This window comes from Molothrus aeneus, chromosome 5, assembly GCF_037042795.1.
Source record: "Molothrus aeneus isolate 106 chromosome 5, BPBGC_Maene_1.0, whole genome shotgun sequence".
Taxonomy (NCBI): Eukaryota; Metazoa; Chordata; class Aves; order Passeriformes; family Icteridae; genus Molothrus; species Molothrus aeneus.
Genome location: NC_089650.1, coordinates 14,581,458 through 14,603,327, shown reverse-complemented (window position 1 = coordinate 14,603,327; position 21,870 = coordinate 14,581,458). Strand labels below are relative to the sequence as shown.

The 21,870-nt window shown below is 43.3% G+C and overlaps 1 protein-coding gene across 1 annotated transcript; it reads left to right on the top strand.

The window, feature by feature from the left end:
* The first annotated feature begins 10,882 nt into the window (after positions 1-10,882).
* FGF6 (fibroblast growth factor 6) lies at positions 10,883-14,354 on the top strand. Its single transcript, XM_066550641.1, has 3 exons — positions 10,883-11,222; positions 12,133-12,236; positions 14,178-14,354. The coding sequence occupies exons 1-3, from the start codon at positions 10,883-10,885 to the stop codon at positions 14,352-14,354; spliced, it is 621 nt and encodes a 206-aa protein (XP_066406738.1).
* Positions 14,355-21,870: the final 7,516 nt, after the last annotated feature.

The window sequence follows — 21,870 nt, the reverse complement described above, 5'->3', positions numbered from 1 at the left end:
TTCAACCAGCCCTATGAAGGGCTGAGAAAAGCTGGAGAAATGTTCTCTGCTGGAGTAATTATCAATACCCATAGGAAAAAAAAGGTCACTGAACAAAACAAGGCTATTGTGTCATGTTTGTAACACACACAGAAATATGAAGTATCTAGTATCAAATATTCTATGTAACATAGAAAACCTCTTATAAAATCAGTGTTAAATCACTCAAGCACTCTGCATGGACCAGCACACAATGATGTGCTGTGTCTCACTTCTCAGAGGAGCCATGATAGGTACTGGCATCTTCCTGATGGCTGTTGCAGTTCACAACTTCTTCTAAATCTTTACTCTAGTCACTGAGAATGCAGCAAAAAATACCATGATAGAAAAAGCACCAACCTTGTGCAGTCTGTGGCCCACAGGATGTGATGTTAGTTTTGATTGACATCCTGTTTTATCTTTTGGCATTCACCTTCTGCTCTGTGTGTTGCTTGTGTCAATTCAATGTCTATCAAGTTTGCTGAGTTACTCCAAAATTACAGAGATGTAACTGGGAGCAGAATTTGGCCTTGTGTGCCCTTCCCAGGGTGCTAAGTTTGAAGAGATACACACAGAGCAACACTGGCTAAATAGCAACTGAAGGGGAATATGAAAACCATCTGTAAATATTTAAAGGATGCAAAGACTAAAGAGGAGGCGGGTTTGGACTGCATGTTCCAGTAAGAGTTTCAACTTAACTAACTGTGATAAAACTAATAAAGGAAAATAGGAAAGTTTTAGAGAAGCAATATATCTGGAAACTTAGAAATCAATGTCATACTGTACACATATTTCTCTTAGAGTGGAATCATAGCCACTGTGTCATTTCCAAGAAAACAGGAGGATACAGCTGTACCTTTGTGGTATAAAGTGCTCTTAAGTTGCCTGGGAGATGGCAAGACAGGACTGCATGTCTGTCTTTCTGTTTGTTCAGCAGAAATGGATTGATTTCTCCCTCCCTCTGTTCCATCTTTAGGAAGCACATGGGATTGGGGTCCAGACAGATGTGCTTCATCTCCAGCTGGCTTAATAAGGTGATTGATTTTAAATCTGCAGAAAGGAGAATCCCATGGAGAAAAACTCTACATTCCTACAAGAGGTACCTTCCATGAAAGACAAAGCCCTGGGGGGAGAAATCCTTAAGTTAAATTAATTCAGGTTTAGATGAAGGGTAAAGAGAATCATATGCTCCAAGGCACTATCAGCTCTTTCCTAATGGGCATTGGCTCACTCTTATCAGTGCCAAATATCATCAGAGCATCTTTGAGATTCAGTGGTTTCAACAAGAGTTCAAGGCTCTTGAACCCCCAGGCAGGAACAGACCCTGTACATATCAATTTAGGAGTATCTTGAACTGAGGAGTTACCAGAGTTGAAGCTGGTTTGGTTGTCTCCCAAAAGTCTTATTTTAAGCTCCTTAAACTGAACCATAACAGCTTCTGCCTGGCATAAATTATAATCCTCCAAAATGCTCTGTACTCTTTCATGCAAGTCATTTATAGTGACTGTTTCAACTCTGTTCCAAAGAGCAGTTTTATATCCCAGCAGAAATAGCTTGACCCCACAAACAGGGGCTGCTTCCTTCCGCCCCTCCTGGTGTGTGCAGCACCCAAGTTATCAGCGTGCTCCGTGCCTATTCCCACAGCGGAAATCCCACCAGCACAGGCCAGCCAAGCCTCCCTTTCTGAGAAATGAATCTCTCTCCCTGCTCACCAAACAAAGATGGAAATTGCAGCAGGGCATTGGCAGGAGCTTGGCCCCAAGCTTGACCAGCTACACAAGAGGATGTGAGTGCTTCTGTCGAGTAGTTGTTTGGAAACCACTGCCTGACCACCAGTTGTTATCTTGGATGTGTTTTTAGCCATTTTGGGCACTTCTCCCTGCCCATTGGAAGTGGTTCTTCCTTTCAAGCAGTTCGTCAATTTTGAGCAAGTCATGCCAACTGATGTTGCTACATGCAAAATGGCACACACCACATTTATATGTTACTTTTGTTTGCAATGGGAAATCTTTTGCTGCAAGAGGACAACAGCATTTTCTAGTTTTTCTTCTCTTGATGATTATTTTACAGCATGTAGGTATTTATGGATGAGGACAGTCAGCCCCTTTGCCTGGGTGTGAGACCCAGCAGGTGAGTCAGCCCCTCCTGATGGCTCAGAAGTGGTGTCCCCCAGGGGCCGGTAATGGGATCAAGTCATTTTTGATGTCTTCATTTATGACATGGACATTGGGATTGATTGCACACTCAGCAAGTTTGCAGAGGGCACCAAGCTGAGGGTGCAGTGACACATCTGAAGGACAGGGTGCCATCCAGAGGGACCTGGACAAGCTTGAGTAGTGGCCCAGCTCTGGGGGCCCAGCACAGGAAGGACATGGAGCTGCTGGAGGCAGTGCAGAGGAGGGACACCAAGGTGATCAGAGGTTGCCCAGAGAGGCACAGGTTGCCCAGAGAGGTGGAGGATGCCCCATCTCTGGAGACAGTCAAGGTCAGGCTGAACAGGGCTCTGAGCAACCTGATCTGTTGAAGCTCTCCCTGCTCATTGCAGGGGGGTTGGGCTATGTGGCCTTTAAAGGTCACTTCTAGCCCAAATGATTTTATGATTCCATGAAAAAGGCATCAAATATTTGGAAGGGCAGTCTCCGTACAATACATGGTGCAGCCATGTATTTTTTGTATTTTCTTTTTACTCATGATGCTGTCATGAGTAGCTCTTTAGAGAAACATTGTGCCCACTAATAACTGGCCTGCTGGATCACCTACTTCTGCCTAATCCATCTTCATTTTTATTGTGGAGTCATACACAGCCAGACCTGCCCAGACACTTAGAGAAACAAAGGATGGAAAACATAAAGCAGTCAAAGAGAAGTAAGGATGAGCCAAGCTGGAGTGGTGTAAGAGCCTTTAACTTCCTGTTTGTGTCAGGAAGACTTTAATATAAAGTACAGCAACCCAGGAACTATTAATGTGCACTTCTGTGGCCAGTCCTTAAACTGGCTCCTCAAGGTGGAGATTATTGTGTCACGAGCACCATTAATTTTCACAACATTATTATTATGAGAGGTTATTACACATTAAATTACAACATTCCCATGCATCCATGCTTCTTGTAACAGTAGGAGAAATGGTGGGCTGGAGAAGACAGCTGGGTTTGCACGTGGTCCATGTCAGTTTACTTAAGCAGAACCATTTTACTGCTGCTGGAGGAATGCAGCAAAAGGTCAGTGCTGAAACTCCACTAAAGTAAGCTGAGCACACATTCCATCTGCCAACATATGCTCACTCCTTGCTTGATCAAAAAGGAAATTTCAGAGCTCTGCTGCATGCTTGCCTTGACCCTGCTCCACACCGCCTGTCCAGTGGGCATCAGACAAACCATTCTCTAATCCTGCATGGAATACACATTCTGCTGGAAGGATGCTTGGAATTGCTGCACAGCAGCAGCAGCATCATCATCCTAAACTGGGCCTGTGCACAGAATAGCCTGGAGAGGGATGTCAGGAGAAGAGTTACATGAATGCATGAAATGTATGGGTTTATTTCCTAGTTCTGTGCACCCATCACAACCTGACCTTGTCCAAATGAGACTCATGTTTGCAGGGGAAAAATAAACTCAACATTGTCATTCAGCTCTTGCATTTTCTTTGCCTATCTTCTTCAAATATTTCATCTTCTGGAGTCTGCCTGATCTGGTCAGTGTCAGAGGAGGAATTCTGTACTAACAACATGCACAATGAGCTGCACCAACTTAACTGGGCTGTTAAAAATTGCAAAAGTGAAGCTCTTGTAACTACAAGAGCTTTTGGCTGATTTAGAACATGCCCTCATAACATCACTTGATAAAAATAAGACTTGGGCTTTTTAATAGAACAAATTACTTAGGCTTTATATTTAACCATGGTCACTGTTAAAGCTATAACTGGTTTTCAGAATATTTTAGGAATCTGATCTTGATCTTCCATATGTTAAAAACCATCACAACAAATACCTTACACTGTGGTTCCTGATGAAGAAATGACAAGGTGGCTGCAGCCTTAAACATAAAAGTTTTCTTTGGACTCACATTTGCTACTGTTTAGAGTGACTACTGGAAATTATCATTTCAAAGCAAAGAAGAAGACAGCCTTGAGCCAGATGAACTCACAAACCTGCATGATTTTTGTAGAGAGGGTAGTGATGTCCTGGTTACTCACAGCCAGCTCTTCAACAGATCCTAGACTCCAGTGGGAAATATGGCACTAATATTGAGGTCTCCTTGATGCACTGAAAGCAGAGCATATTTTGACACAGAGAGACAGGCTCCCTTCTGAAAACAGGACTTGCAGTCTTTAAAAATAATATTGAATGACCACTGTAATCAACCAGATTAGAACTGCATTTACTCATCTCACATTGTCTTTAGGCTGTGCCTTGGGGATTCAAGTCCATTTAAGTGTATTGTATAGTCATGGATTATGAGGAGAACATCTAAAATCACACACAGAAAAACATGAATGTAAAAAAATGAAGCTAAAGAATGAGGTCTTTGCTGGCAGAAACCAAATTAATTTTTTTAATATTGTATTTTACTATTGTATTTTACTATGTGTGATGACCACATAGAACCAAATCACAATGAACAATAATTTGGAGAGTGGAAAAAACATCCTGCACAAATGTGGCAGGCATTTGAGGAAGAATCCATCACTACTCCCAGATTAGTTTATTTCCCTAACCTGCAAGTCTGCAGTTGGCAACAATAAATTGTAGGAAAAGAATATATAATGAGGGTAGGGCTGGCATCCAGCTGGCCCCTGAAAAGCTGGAACAATGGATTGACAGGATTCTTGTGCAGCCTGGCATTAAGAAATGCAGAGCCTTGACCCTGGGAATACATTCTTCCTGGCAATAGCCCAGGCTGGGCACTGATTGACTGGGGAGCAGCTTTGCTTTGAGAAGAGGCTGGGGATCCTGGTGCAGAGAGCTGAACCCAAATTCATAGTTGTGGTGAGGCAGGACAGCCACAGACTGGGCTGTATTAGCCCAAAGGTGGCCAGGAGTTCAAGGGGTGAGGGAAGGGATTATTTTCCATCCCTGGCACATCTGGTGTGCTATGGTCAGAGTTTAGGGCATCCTAACACAGGAGCGAAGTCAACAGATTGGAGGAAGTCCAGTAGACAGCCCCAGGGATGCACAGGGAGTGTGTTGAAGGTGTTCAAAGGAGAGGCTGAAGGTGTTCTCAGCAGCTTCTGAGGGATCAAGAGACTGCTAAACTGTTTGGAGCATTTTTGACCAAAGGGAAAAAAGCTTTTGTTTGCCTTGGAAAGATGCCTTATGAATAAGGTTCTGGCTGTCATCAGGGATGTAATTCTGTCATCCTTCTGCAGAGAATTCAGAACATTGTGCCATAAATGCATCCCTTCTTCAAGCACAGAAGATACCAACAGGGTGCAACCCTAACAGCTCTTTGCAGGAACTGTGCAGGTGGAATGAGCAGAGTGCAGTGGGAATGGGAACAGGGTGGCAGAAGAGGATAGGAGGAGATGTCAAAACCAGGATCCTTTCTGTGGAAATAAAACAATGAATCACAACTGCTTGAATGATGCATTACAAGGTTTAGACCTTCAGGTGTTGCTGCTCATGCAGGGAAAAAAAAACCAACCCAAACACTTGAAAACCCCAGGAAAAAGTTCAGATGACTACACAAAAGGTTTTGGAATTTTCCTTTGAAATATTAGAGAGGATCCAGACCAATGGATGAAGAACAGGCATGCAAGAGAAAGTCCTCAACTGAGCTAATGGTGCACAACACAAGGAAGACACAATAACCTGGCAAATGACAGAAATTGCCTTTAACCTTCTATGATCATTACATAATTTAATCTGAATAGTTCTATGGTCAGGAATCACACAGAGGTTATCTGGGCCACTAGACAGAATCTCATCACCAACAACAATAAAAACCATGGGGGTTTTTGCTTTCCTACTCAAAATGTTACTTAAATGTGGCACTTAGCATCCCTGTTCCTGCAGCGTCCCTGTTCCTGCTGTAATGAGCAAACTGTGCACGAAACAAACAAACCAAATTAAACATGTCCCTTGTCATTCACCTCTTCTAATAAATAACTCCAGGCTGATCCCTGTGGGGGTGGTGGCTGTCACTTCTGTTTTCTTCAGCTCGGCCTTTTACCCTTGGACTGCCTGTCCTTGTGGAATGGGAACAGCTGAGAGGTGATGAGAGAAGCAGTGTGGGCTGGTGGGCACAGCACCAGGTGGGAAGACACAGGTCCACTGTAGAGTCACTGCTCTCTTTTCTCACAGTCGTTCCCATTTCTGTGGGACATGGAGAGGGACACCTGGCCAGCTCAGGAGAACAAAGATGAGCAGATTTGACTGTCTCTGTGCTTGACATACCCTCTGCAGAGAATGAATTCAGCATGAATAAACCAAGATCCTTTTCCAAGCAAGCTAGCATCCACCTAGTCCTAAATCCTCCAGAGTTTTTTGTGAGAGTAGATAATTTTTCCCATTTCCCTCCAAAAAGAAAACAGCAGGAAGCTGGTTTGTGATTTGGGTTTGCCTGTAAGAAATTGGCATGTGAAATTTCAGTGAGAGATTTCCCTGTAGAGAAAAGGGAAGATAATTATTTGAGATGACTCAAAGTTGTTAAATTTACACACTTTCCTGCCCAGGTGTGTCTGAGTGTCCTCACCAGGACCTCTGTGTGTGTGAAAAAGTGGAGGTTTCTTGTTAATATCTTGGCTTCCTCATGACTGGTGATGACAAACCATATTTGAGAAGGTCTTGTACATGCTTTAGAAGTCAGCAGCTGCAATGAGGGGATAGGTTTGGGTCAGAAGTTTGCTCGCTTCAGCCTCCAAGAGCTCATCAGCTGCCAAGGCTCTTAGGCAAGGTTGCTGTCTGTTGTCCTGCTTTATTCACTTTGGGGATCAGTGTGACAACAAATCTGCCTCTCTGTTGGGTAGTGGGAAGAGAAATAACAAACACAGTGTGCTACAACCCTTTCTGTCATGCTCCTGCTACGAGAGCTCAGCTCTTCTGCTGATTAATCATCTATTTCAGTGTTTCCTGATGTTGTTGGCATCAAGGGAACAACACCCTTTTCAGTGTTACCAGTTTTACAGTTTGGTGGAGTCCTTGGGTGTCAATACAGCTCTGCAATCCTTGCTCTCTTATTTTTTTATGCTGCTTTCAGATTGTGATTAATATTTAATTTGGAACAGTCCTGGTATGTGTGTTACAAATCTGTCCACACTGGTCAGCAAACCCCATTAACCTGAAGATGATCAGATGGGGCTCCATGTCATACTTGGGCTTACAGATTTTTATGCAACTTGTCCAGAGTCTGCAACACCTGCTCTGCCACAACAGGCGATTTATCACCTGGAAATCTCCCTTCTCCACTGTCCACCGTCAGCTTGGGTCTTCGCAGGCAAGGTGAACAATTTTAGTCCATCCTTCTGTGCTTGAATGAGGGATTGCTCTTTCCAGGCCTTAAAATAGGGAGAGAACTTTAACAGATTTGAAAATGGAACTTAGGACCCTAAGTCATCACACATTTTTTGAAAGACGTGCTCTGCATCCATATCATGTTACTGCTCAGCTGCAGGACTTTTCTTAGACTATCTGAAAGTGGATCTGAACTGCTGTGCTCCAAAGAGGGGTTATTTTAATGTTGTGCTGAAATACTGACAATGAAAACTTGTTGCTTTAGTTAGGCAGTGAGCACTGTCACCCTGGGTCTTAAGAGTTCAAGTAAGCAGAGTTTGATTGCTGAAGTAAATTTTTACTATTTTGGAGTTCACAGGGTTTATTTTACTGCAAATGATATTGGTGTCTCCCTTCCAAATTTCACTGGGCACATGAAGCCAGAACAACATGCTACCTGTAATCAGAAGGTTACAGTGTGTTTTCTGGAAACAGTCACTTCATGGGCCAAGAGGACAAGTTTGAGTAGAATGAGACATCTTTTAGAGCAAACAAGGCTTGCCTAATTGAATCAGAAGCTCAAGAATTTACATGGCAGTTCAAATGCTAATACAGAAACTCAGCCACCTGCTGGCCACAGATCCAGCTGGAGAATGGTTCAAGACTCATTTCAGCTCTGATGCAGAATTGCTGAGCAGTACAAGACTGTAGAATGCACTTCATCTCCCAGCTGCACACACTTGGTCTGGGGCCAGACACCAGGACTCCTGGTCTTAAGAGGACCAGGTGTCGCAGTGAAATCACAAATTTTAGCTATTTGGTTGGTTTACAGATCAGGCAAGAAAAGTCCTGATTTTTTGCAAGCAAGTAGTCTGTGCACCCTTTCCATACAGAATGCTGTCAGATGGACTTGCTCAGCAGGACACTGCTGGAGCAAGGCTGTCTCCTGGGTCACCACAGCCCTCAGCAGCCACTTTCCAACTGGACTGACTAAAATACAAACCAATGCATCCCATAGACGTGTCAGAAATTGTCTTTGTTTGTTTTGTGTCTGACAATTTGGTTTTAATTCCGGGGTCAAGGGTACTGGGATGAGACATGGTTCATCCTACAAAGCGTTCCTTTAACTTGGGCCATCAGGACACCTTATGGGGAATCCACAGTGGCAGATGTGCTAGCAAAAGTTAGAGGAGCTCAATTAGCCCATGGTTTGTCTTTGCTCTGATGAATGAGACATAAAGATGCGAAGGTGATTAAAGCTGAGGATGGAAATACAGCTCTGTACCCATTACACTAGAAAAGTTCTCTAGGGGGAAAAATAAACAGGAAAGAAAATATTACAATGCATGTTTTTACAGACAGTGATGGCTCTGAGACCAGGCAGTGTTGCCAGGAGTCACATGCATTGGGAATGGGCAGGTTTCAAACTGCAGCACAGGAAAAACTGGAAAATCAGTGCTCCATGCTTGTAACAGGGACCCTGGGCTTTGTTTCCCAGTGATGATGGCCTCTCATGTAGACTGCGGCTATGATAAGAGGGTGCAAAATACTAGTATTATTCCTTCCTAAAAATGATATATGTACTTTATATAGATGAAAAAATCATCAGATAAAGTAGAAAGTAGGAGAGAAAAGGATCTGAAGATATTCTTTGTCAGCAAAAGATATCCTTCCTTTGGCCACCACCCCAAGCCTGCCAGAGATCAGGGAGTTTTTGAACAAGGCTCTCAGGTACAGGAGGGGATTGCTGGGGTGTCCTGTGCAGAGCCAGGCGTTGGACTTGCATGATCCTAGTGGGTCCATTCTAGCTCAGGTTATTCTGTGATTCTGTGATAGTCAAGTTCAGCTTCAGCAAAGGCACAGAGACCTTGAAATGTCACCTGGCACAAGCCAGGGCCGAGCCCTGTGGTTCCCAATTATTCCATAGCTGAGCCTGTCTCCTGAGAGCAATCAGTATTCACATACACCACTGACAATGACTGATCTCCTGCTCAAGGCTGCCAGGGGCTCCCCTTCACCTCATGGGGCTCCTGTTGGGGAGTCTGCAGTGTCCCAGGCCTCGTATTGCACCTCTACTGGTGTGCTCAGTTTAATTATGCTTCCAGGTACTCCCCTCATTAGCAGGCTTCTCAAATGACACAGAAGATGCAAGGCCTATGCTATGAGAAGCTGACAGACATATTGACAAAAGTATTTGTATAAATTTCAGCTGTTTTCCTCTGTCTTATGTCTTGATAAGTTCTGTGAAACTAATTAAGATAAAAGTCTAATCTATCTAACTCCAAAGGAGCTGAAACAGCTTCAGTGGAAAATGAGGGGAAATAATTAAGACAGTCTGAGCAAATGGAAGGGGAGGCAAATTAAGATGGTAATAAGTTTTAAAAATAGTGAGTATTTGGGCTTGAGGAAAGGAGACAGTGAAACACTGGGAAACTGTGGCCATCTCACTTTTTCCTCAGCTTTTACACATCACCTAAGTCCTTGTCTTGCTCCTACAAATACTACTGCCCCCCTGCAGGAGGAACACACCTTCCCCAGGTAAATGTGATCACCTGGAAGTAAATGTGATCATCTGGAAGTCACCTCAGTGAACAACAGGAAGACCTAATGTTCCCATCTATGTGTCACTGCAAGATCAATGCTCCAGCCTGTGTGCCCTGCTTAGCAGAATTCCCACTGGGATAAAACCTGCAGGAGCTGGGGCTTCTGTCCCTGCTGCATGGCTTACCTCTCCTTTAGCCAGCCAGGAGCACTCCTTGCAGAGGTACAGACAGAGGTTAGCACGTGGGTCGCTCAGTAAGAGGTGCCTTGGCTTTGCAGGGTGTGCACAAAAAGAGCTGTGGCCACCTCAAGCCGATTGTCCCCGAGTATCGAGGTGCCCCGACAAGCACCCGCCGATCGTGCCACCAAGGAAGTGGCTGCAAACCTCTCATTGCTCACTGATGAGGTCCAGAACTGTTTTTACACCTTCTTCTCTAAATAAGGAAGCTGCCTGTGAGGCCTCTGATTCCCTGACCAATTTGACTCCTTTGCTTCCCACAGCCAATGAAATCCCACTCCTGCCTCCAGTCTTGGCTGACAGCACTCCAACCTCAGCAGGCAGGGAGGACGCAGGTTTGTGTTACAGCCTGGCAGCCTCACCTTGGGCAGGCTGTTGATGTCAGAGTGATGATGTGGGCACTATAAAGATGGCTCAATCAAATATAACGGAGGCTGCCCAGCGGGAAGCAGGATCTACAAACCATGGTCCCCACCAGTTGCAGTCCTGCTGGCCTGTCTCTGCTCCCAACCCAACTGCTATTGGGCTTTAGTTTCAGGTCAGCAAGCTCTATTTGCTTTCCAAAAATAAGCCTCTGCCACCATGCTGAAGGGAGAAAAACAAGAAGGGCGGTATTTTTAGGGCCATTAATTCTGACCACGTGCCCAAGAGGTGAACGGGATGGCCACGGCACAAAGACTTCTCATCACTATGTCCTGCGACACCGGCGCTCACCGGACGCTTCCTGCCTTCCTTCTCCTGGGTCTGCTAGCCAGGATTGCTGCCACACACCCAGCTGTAAGCAGAACTAATGGCACATTGCTGGAGAGAGGATGGCAATCTCTGCTGTCCAGGTCCATGGCTGGGATGTCAGGGGAGAAGGCAGATGTGAACTGGGAGAGTGACTATTTGCTAGGAATCAAGAGGCAGCGGAGGCTTTACTGCAACGTGGGCATCGGGTTTCACCTTCAAATCCTCCCAGACGGAAGGATAAGCGGAGTTCACAATGAAAACCAATACAGTGAGTTGCATCCAGAAATGAAATAGAATAGATGTCACTTAATTGCTGTGAACTCTAGTAATTACCCTTCACAGAGTGCAAATGTTGTGACTTGATATTATTAACCTGTGCTACATCTGTTGCCTTTTAAAGTCCCTGGGATCAATAAATATGAGAACCCTTTGGGCTGAAACGTGGCACAAAATGCTTAGACAAATTTAGATAGAATTTATTTTTACCTGCTTTGCTGCACAGATGAGAAAAGACAAAGCAGGTCGAAAACTGACTCTCTGCTGCATTTTCTTGCTCCTCACCTTCTCATTTCCCTTTTGAATCTGGGAGGTTTTTGCTGAGTCCAGAGTGCCAAAGCATGATTCTTGAATCCCAGCTGACCAGTATTTTTGGGATACTCAGTGTGTCCCATGGAAGGGGTTTGCTGGTCCTGGTTCATTCATTCTTGTGGGTGCTGTTCTGTTACCCTAAGAATTAAGGAAAGCATTAGTCATGTGGATTTGAATTTCCTGTAGAGGGCAGTTGCTAAAATCTTTTGCATCAATGTCATGTGAGACTTCAAAATGCAAGCCACACTTCTTTAAGGCTCAGTAAAAAAACTTCTGTAAGTATAGCATATTACATAAAAATTATTTTCTTATTGAAAAGGTCCAGAGTTTGACAGATCAAAACAGTTTGATAGAACAAAAGGCTTATACAGAATGTGACTACAATTCTAGAATAATTATTTTCAAATCCTGTGACATTTAGAAAAACCCAAGATCTTCTCTGTGTATATTTATTTTGCTGCATTAGGGAGTTAATTCTTATAAAGAATACATTACAAGTTTGTTAGGGTTAAAAATAAAAGATATCTGAATTGTCTTTCATTAGCTCTAGATTCTGTGATAACACTTCTATTAAACTTCATGTTTTTCAGGTCTCTTTGAAATATCCACTGTAGAAAGAGGTGTTGTAAGTCTGCTTGGTGTGAAAAGTGCTCTCTTCATTGCAATGAACAGCAAAGGCAGGTTGTATGGGACGGTAAGTACAAGTGCAAGTAGTGTTTCACAGTTTATACAAAAAGGTTTTGAAGTGGTTTGGTTTGGTTTAGTGTTTTGCATTGTTTGTTTGGGTTCAGTTTGTTTTGGTTTTGTTTGTTTCAATCTTTTCCTTATGGAAATCTCTGATTACAAGCAGAGAAAATAGCCCTCCTGTTACAGGGAGCCTGCCCAGCCTGCTCTCATCAGTGCTATTTAATGCAACAAGCAGCATGGCTGTTACAGGGCTGGGATTTTAAAGCTTTCCTGTAAGATTGTACAGGGGACACCTTAGGAAAATGAACATATTCTGCAAATAGTACAGATTAATTAGATGGCTTCTTCTAAGGTCACAGGGCTGCAAACACATTGTAGCAAAGCTGAGCCCCATTGATTCCATCCTGCATCGCATTGTGTGTAGGAGAGGCACAATTATAGCTATTTCCAACTGCTACCCTTAGTAAAGTAATGACCACATGCTCCTTCCTACCAAAAACAGCCACACCATCAAGAATAAATAGGAAGTCTACCCTACAAGGTCAACATGTGTGGCTGGGGTTATTTTAATGATCAGTTTTGTGAGATCAGTTGCAAAGGGTGAGAAAATAATAATAACTATTAACAATGGTATGCAAATCATACTGAAACACCATCATCCTCATCTAGATGATTTGCTTTCTAAATGCAGTTTAACTTCAGAGTTGTGAGCAGCACATCTCCAGCGTCAATATCCAGCAGAAAAAGTGCTTGTTAGGAGGTGCATTTGAAAGAGGCTGGGTCTGGGCAATAGGCAAAATCAGCCCATCTTAAAGTAATGAGTGGCACTGGTTGTAGCAATCTCTTTTGTCAAGGAGCAGCAGAGTCCTTTCCTTTAGAAGAGCTGTAATTTCAACAAAGCATTGCAGTGGTTTAAAATAATGCCAAATGTTATGAGGGACCTGTGGCATTACTAACCTGATTCCTTCTCGCACTCATAATGACAGTAGGACACTTTAAGATCGCACTTCAGGAATATTCTTTCAATCACAAGTGATCACAAGCACCTAAAAAGTGCCACAAGTCCAACTGCTTTACTTAGCTGGGTCTTTCTAAAGAAGTACAGAAATCCCTTTGATTTTTTCCCCCACTTTCAATACAGTTTTGTTTATTTTCAAAGACACTTTCAAAAACTGTAAGAGATGCGCATTTTCCCTGCACAGCGCAATGCCTTAAGTCAAACTCTTACAGGCTTTGCATGGTGTTATCACACAGATGCCCAAGTAAAACTGCATTGGTGGCATCTCATTTGAAGTCAGAGAATTATTCTGCTTTATCTTTTAATTTCTTCTGCATTTGTCTCCTGCTTGTCCTTGCACCTCCTCTCCCAGATAACTCCCCCTCCTTAGATTTTTATGTTTTGACATGGAGGACATTAAAACTGTTTTCCCAGATTAGAACCAGCTGCATAGTTAAATATTACTAATGGTTTAATAAAGAAATTATTTCTTGTTAATCAAATCTCTTATTAAAGCAAGCAGTTGTCCCTGGGCACTGATGTTTGGAAAAGCTCTGAAGGTTTCAACAGCCAGCATCAATTTTTTTTTATAAATGATGGAACGTCTGGCAGAGGGGAGGTCTTAAATAAAGCTGTTGTTTGGGCAAGAGGGTGCAATTATTATTACTTGCAAATAAAATGAAGAAATCCATGATTTATAATGAATTAACTTGATCTGCCACAGGAAATACACAGTCCATTATCTGGACAGGTGGCATCTGAGTTCATCTGACACCAAATTAGCACCGAGGAGGGAGATTTATTGTTGGCCGCAGTGGCCGCGGCACCACCTGTCGCACACTGCAACGAGCCCTGGTGTAAAAACGCGAGGAAGAAAAATGACCTGGGCCTTGGTGGAAAATTGATTGTACCTGATTTGAATCCCTACCCCCTCCCCTTGCTGTTCCTTAGGCTGTTTTCCAAGATGAGTGCAAGTTCAAGGAAACCTTACTGCCTAATAACTACAATGCATATGAATCCAAGGTTCACCGCGGCGCTTACATAGCCCTGAGCAAACACGGCAGGGTGAAGAGAGGGAACAAGGTTTCTCCTGCCATGACAGTGACCCACTTCTTACCAAGAATATGAGCACCAGCAAAACAGAAGATTAAATCCCAGGACAAACAGTTTCGTTTTGCACATGGGGAATAACCTCCCAGGTAAAGTATTTATACTGGCCATTGGAAAACAAAAAAAAAGAAATCTCTATATGTATGTGTATATTTGGATAAAAGTATTTGTACTAGATTCATCACATAGCATATGTAATGCAATGCTGCTTCTCTCCTACTCTGTACAAATTTTACATGGCTGTGTGCCTCCTTTGGTGTTGTACAGAGAAAAATGCAAGCTGGAGTGCAAAGGAAGTTTTTGGAAGATGCAGAATGGCTGTGGGCAACCATCTAATCAATCATAGGTGATTTACTAGATATTAATTACCTCAGATAATAACCTCTTGTACTGAACTGTTTACATATCATGGGCCAAATCACCAGATGATTTTGCTTCACCAGAGCTTCAGGCAGTTCACTCCATCTGAATATCTGCCTGCACCCCCCTCTACAGACTGTGTCCTGTCCTGTAAAGTCCTCAACCTGTTTTGATCACAAAGGTGCCAATTCCACAAGTGTTTCTGCACAAGCAAACTGTCTGTTCCCAGAGCCCCTCTGCCTCTGAAGGGATTGTCCAGGGTCTCCTCACATGGACTGGTTGGCAAAATGAAGACCTACAATCAATTTCCCATGGGAAGGGCCACAGGATAAATCACAGATGGGTCCCAAATGCAAAACTGATTTGGAGCTGAGGATTCTGAATGGCATTTAGTGAGCTTAGTTTAGATTTACCTCCAATATAGATGTGTACATCTTTAATATTAATATTTGTATATATATAGACATGGGATGGATGAGTGTGCATCTAGGTAACTACATACTTTTAATGAATCAGTCATGCCAGTCTCCTGATGCCCATGAGCCTCTATATAAAAGAAAAGAAATATTTAAAGGCACTGAATTTCATTTAGCCTGAATGTTGTTGATCTCTAAGAACTAGAACTGGTGTGTGGGATGCATTTTATAAAAGATAAAAAATTCATGGAAGCTTCCAGCAAAGGGTTATTTTAGAAAACTCTGTTGAATTTTCACTGTCTTAAGTATATTTGTTCTTCTCTATCATACCTCCCTGAGGTATGAAGGACAGAGAAAGGAAGCTACACAAGCATACCTTCCCATGTTGGGACAGAGGAACTCATGCCATAATTCCAGTTTCTGTCACTTGCAAAGCATCAGTTTCAAAGACAACACAGCAAGCTGTATGAAACACTCTTCAAAGCTCTCCTAGAAGCTGTACAAATGACACATAACCTTGCCTTGCTATTTTGACAACCCTTTCCCAGATCACCAATGAAGCTGCATTCTCTGTGCCTTTGAAAGAGTATTTTAAGAGGCCCTAAGTCAATGGTCACTATAAATGTCAGTTACCAGAAGCCTTGGGATTCCTGCATTGGTGGCGTGCTCCTAAATTTGAAACTAGATTCAATGTAATGTCAGAGCATGAGCATTTTCAGCATAGATGGACCATGCTGCTGCAGAAGTGAATATCTGAGTGCAAGATTATCTCCCACGTCCAGCCAAAAGGGGGCTATGTCCAGCCTTGACATGCCATTCTATTTGCAGGGGCTGTCTATTCGTGATGAATTTGAGCCTTCTGACATGCATGAGAGACACTGTCAGGGCCAGATCCTCAGCTGGAGTAAATCAGCCTAGGAAAACTGGAAAACTATCAGTTTATAGCTGCAGAAGATTTGGCCCAATGGACATACCCACAAGGATGTACCCCCCACCACCATTCCCAAGAAACTGTCAAGCCAATTGTTTTGTGAACAAGATACAGTTTTCCAGCATCTCTAGTGTGACTTATATTTGGATTTATCAGGTTCAAATGTAAGTGATGATTACAGTGTAAATGAAGAAAAAAAAGAGTGGAATGCTGCTCACAATAGAGGAATAGGATACTTTGAAGGATGCTTTGGAAGGAAAGGAGTTGAAAGGAATTGCTCTTCATTTTCTGGTCTTGCAGTATTTCAGAAAGAAGCCAAGATGACACACTTTGTTCACCCACAACGTGTGCAGCAGTTTGCTTTGGAAAAATGTGCATTTGAAGTGAAAAATCAGGATGTTTTGAGTGGGGAGAGAATGGATCAAAGAAAAGTTTGGAGGGTATCAGGCAGTACATTGGCCTAGAGTCTCCAGAGGTACAGAGAGCTGTGCTGAAATACATTAGCTGGCAACCTGTATCCTGGGGTTATATTCCTAAATGTCTTTGAAATGAAGTTTGAAGAAGTATGGAAGAGTCCAGGGATGTAGAAGGAAAGAGACTGCTGGCACATAAATTTGCTTCTGATCACAGCTTAATCCAGCATCCTTATGACAGGATTGAGTCTGTTCCCTCTTAAACCAGGGCAGCCTAGAGAAAGTGATTGTTGCCAGGACTGGTAAGCATTGGGACAGATGGCACAAAAGGTGGGAATCAGACTCACTGGCTCCATTTTGCACACACTGGTCAAGCGAGGACAACCTGTAGACCAGGTCACAAGAACTCAGAGGGAAATGGCCTCAAGCTGTGCCAGGGGAGGTTCAGGCTGGACATCAGGAAGAATTTCTTCACTGAAGGGGTGGTCAGGCATTGAAACAGGCTGCCCAGAGAGGTAGTAGAGTCACCATCCCTGGAAGTGTTCAGGAAATGACTGGATGTGGCTCTGGTCTGGTTGACAAGGTAGGGATTTGTCAAAGGTTGGACTTGATGATCTTGGAGGTGTTTTCCAACCTCAGTCATTCTGTGTATCTATAAATCTGTTATTCACAGCCTGAGACTGTTCTTAGGAACTGCAGACCCTTTTGGATGCAGTTTTGGTGGGCATTTGGAGGGCCCCATCAGTTACTCTGCTGAGTTACTCTTTACATCACTGTTTTTTTTACTCATTACACCGCAATGCCAGCCAGATCAACATGGAAATCACAGCTGAAATCAAAGAAGGGTATGTGACTATATAAAGAAAACTCATGAAACTAAAGGAATTTCCCAAATCAGGGCCAAATTAGGAACTTCAAAACATATCTCAAATGTGCATTAACAGGGGTCATGCCATGGGCTGAGCTTTGAAAGCATCGCTGTGAATGCTCTACACCAGCCTGGCATGCCCACATTTTGCACATGAGATTCTCCTGTGGAGTTAATGCCTATTTTCACAGTTTCTCCTTCCTCAGGCAAACCCCATAACATTCTAAGACTTAATTCACCCTGTTAGAAAGCAGATTTGGCTGGAACTGAATCATGTTCTTGAATAAATTTTTCCCAGACATGCAGAGACACAGACACACACACAGTGGAAAAGCAGAGTAATATTTGTATACCTCACTATCTCAATTCCAAGATTTTATTTTGCACAGTAAAATGGTGCCAAAGTTCTCAGATTACCTTTTTTCACTAAAATATACCTCATGTTCTGACTCAATATGGACTCACAATTGAGACTGTAAATTTGCAAGAAACATAAAACTGTCCAATCAATTGTTTGTGAAATTGCTTCTATTTTTATATGTATGTGCTGCGCACAATAGTTTAATGTATTCATAAAATAAAATTTTATACATTTTTGGTAGTGTTTTGACTCTAAATCCCTCTTAACATTTGGTTTTTTCCTTGATTCAGAAATGCTGTGTTAACTCTTCCTCCAAACCTAGTTTTTATTCACCTCTAGAACCAGAGTATGCATTGCTACACTTCAAATTTCTTGTAGAACTTTGTGTAATTCAGATTTCTTGCCTGGGAAGTGCCCAGGTGTCCTGGGAGGCATGGGCACTTCTTATGCTCCCTTCCCACTCTGTGCTCTCAGTTTGGGGGATGAAAAATCTCCCAGGAATTTTGGGGACAAGAGATGGTGGATAAGCCTCACACCCCTATGAAGAATAGGAAACATTTTGCTAAGTCTACCTCATTTTCTGCTTCCTCACAGGTAATTTGAAACTTAGTAATATCTCTGTTTCTATGGAGACATTTAGAAGGGAAAGGACTGTTGGAAGGCTTGAATCCAACATCTTAGATGAGTTCAGGACCAACTTCAAAGCTAGGGGAAGATGTATCAGGAAGAATCCCATCTACCCATCTCCTGCAACAGCCCCTGCAACAGCTTCATGATTCATTAAGCTCTGGTTGAAACTCTGGCTAGCAACTCAAAGGGCATCAAACAGACAAATATCTCAAAAGGGTCACCAGAGCACCCATGCTTTGCTGAGAGTCTGAAGGGTTGGCATCATCTTTAGGGTCTTGACACAAGACACATTAGTCCCATGCATTGACGGAAAGCGTCCCTCCTGCTGGAGCTAACTCTTACCAACAAATGGCTGCAGAAATCATCTGAAGGACTCAGTACCATGAAGGGAAAGGGAAGAAAAGGAAAAAAGAATGCTTTCTGATAATTCACACGTACAGGATAAGCTCAGCTGCAGGTACACAAAGCTCAGGTTCATGAACTGTGTGGCTTCAGCTGAGACCACATTCAGAGCAAGGGCCAGCAGCAGGGCCAGTGCTGGGATCCAGAACCCCACCCTGTGCTGGGCTGAGCCCCCAGTGTGGGCAGCAGGGCAGGGGGGATTCTGCCCCTCTGCCCCTCTCTGCTGAGCCCCCCCTGCAGGGCTGCATCCAGCCCTGGGCCCAGCCCAGGAAGCACAGGGAGCTGCTGGAGCCAGGCCAGAGCAGGGACACCAAGGGGATCAGAGGGATGGAGCAGCTCTGCTGGGAGGAAAGGCTGAGGGAATTGGGATTGTTCAGCCTGGAGAAGAGAAGGCTTTGGGGTGACCTCATTGTGGCCTTGCAGTGCCTGAAGGGAGCCTACAGGAAAGATGGAGAGAGACTCTTGACAAGGGCCTGGAGTGACAGGACAAGGGGCAATGGCTACACACTGACAGAGAGGAGATTTAGATTGGGTATTGAGAAGAAATTGTTCCCTGTGAGGGTGGTTGAGGCCCTGGCACAGGGTGTCCAGAGAAGCTGTGGCTGCCCCTGGATCCCAGAAAGTGCCCAAGATCAGGTTGGATGGGGCTCTGAGCAAGCTGGGATAAGTATTGGCATTCTAATTAAAGACATGCTTTTAAAAGGAAACAAACAGCCCCACATCTCTTTTGCATTGGTCTTTTGGGGTGGGTTTTTTTTGTTTGTTTTTTCTTTTGGCTTTTGCTGAAGCCACCCTGCTCTGCATCAATTTGAGCAGTGGAGGAGACAATTAGGTCCCAGGTATTTAACTACACGTGACTTTGTTCCTTCAAAAAATTGTCCAACTGCAAACTCTTGTGCTTCATGTTAGGAATCACAATGATTTGAGAAGCCAAGAGGACATTTGGTTTCCTTGTCAGAACCCAAGATTAAAAGAGGAAGTAAGAATCTCTTCCAGCTGCTGGACAGCTAAGGAGGAGAGACAGGGTAAGATAAACCACTGTGAATCTCTAGGTTTAATACATGTAATGCAAACTGGAATTGCAATGAACTGCAGTGAGCAATCCTGGCTAAGGAAATCGCTGTCATTGCAGAAAAAAATTATAAAAACAAACAACCAAGTATGCAGCCACAAGCAGAGATTTCTTTTTTCTCTCCAGCCAAGCTCTGCATCCTGCTCAGTCCAAAAGCATGTTTGTTTTGGAACCCTACACTGCTGAAAAGTGTTTGGCCAAAATCCAAGGGGCCAATAAGTCCAGATGAGCTCAACGAGCTGTGTCCTTGGATCATGAGATTTGAACATATTATTCAATCCTGGATCTCATAAGCACATATAATTGTTGGTTATTTTTTGTCACAGGGTGTGGACCAAAATGCCTTGATTAGGACTAATTTTTTTCCTCTCACAATTAATTGTTTACAACTCACAATTTTATTGTATGCTTTCATGAACCATGGCTGACATCTCTGGAATAGCTTCTCCAAGGACAATGAAATGACACCAACTTACGTCAAACAAGGAATCATTAGGAATAATATCTAAAACAACACAGTTTATAATTATATTTGTTTCAGGGCACTCTGGAGAAGAGCTTCCTTTCCTTTTTTTTTTCAATGAAAAATGATCCATTCTGACTCATTCCAGGTGGCTGGAGCCTTGCTTTTTTCCTGGAGTTACTTTGCCTATGACCTGAGCCCAGGACTCACTGGTCCAACATAAATCTTCTAGCCTATTGAAGAGGCAATAAAACAAAATTATGCAAAAACCCAAAGAAGGGAACTATGCTAATCAGCATAGGTGTCACTCAGTGAGATCAGGAGAACTTTAACTACCTCAGTGATCCAGTGAGGGACAAAGCAGTTTACATTTACCAGGGTCAAAACACAGGTGGAATGGCTTCAAAGTCACAGAGAGTAGGTATAGACTGGATATTGGGAAGAAATTATTCACTGTGAGAGTGGTGAGGCCCTGGCACAGGCTGCCCAGAGCAGCTGTGGCTGCCCCTGGATCCCTGGCAGTGTCCAAGGCCAGGTTGGGTGGGGCTCTGAGCAACCTGGGACAGTGGCAGGTGTCTCTGCCCATATCCATTGGAATGAGATGGGCTGTGAGGTCCCTTCCAACCCAAACCACTCCACGATTCTGTGATAATGATGATTTTTCAAAGGCAGGAACTACAGAAATAGAAACTGTAGGAAAGTAGATATGTATGGGGTATGTCTGTGTGTCACTTTCCGTAAATCTTGAGCAAATCTGCAGATGTGTTTGCACTTTTTAAAGAGAAACTTTCAGATTTCAAAATAAAAAGCTAATCTCCAATGGAATTTTTTTCCCTGCACCCCTACAGCAATCAACATGCAGGTCCAAAGCCACCTGGGTGATTGGAATTTCTTGTGTATGACATTTCTTATGTATGTTTGAATTCTGCACAACTTCAGTTCATGCTGAGATGGTCATCAGCTGGTCATGAAGGTGGTACCTTGAATTCATTTCCATTCTTCCACCAGAAGTGGAGACTGTGAGAGGAATGGAGCAAAGGGTCAAGAAGTGACACCAGGGTCAAAGAGACATAGTCATGTTCAGGGTCTGCAGATGGGCTAACCAGCCTCTGGCATGTAAGAAAGTTCCTTTGGCATAATGGAAAGGATAATAAAGAAGATTTAAAAAAAAAGTATTAAGTTGCATTTTTAAGTTTTGAAAGAATTATCAGTGAAGAAATCTCTCTGCTTTTGGAGAACTGAGCAGGTTGATTAGAGTCCAGAACGTCAATAAAGATGACAAAAACCAGTCTCAAATAAGGTTTACTTATTTGAAAGAGAATGCATTTCCCAACCAGCCCTGGCATGGCACCAGCTTGTGACAGCTGTGAAAATGGCCAAAGATCAAAAGGGCCCAGGTGCAGGATCAGTGTCCCAGCAGCTGATGAACCTTTGCACAATGTGACTCTCAAGTTCCTCCTCACCAGCAATGTGGCAGGCTGAGAAAGCAACATGAAGAACTATTGTGTCTACACTGAAAAAAAAATATAGCTGCACATCTACCTGAAAAGACATTTTGTGAAGGAAAACCTGAATCAGGGGCAGAGTTCAAGACATATTTTTGTCAGATTTCTGTTCA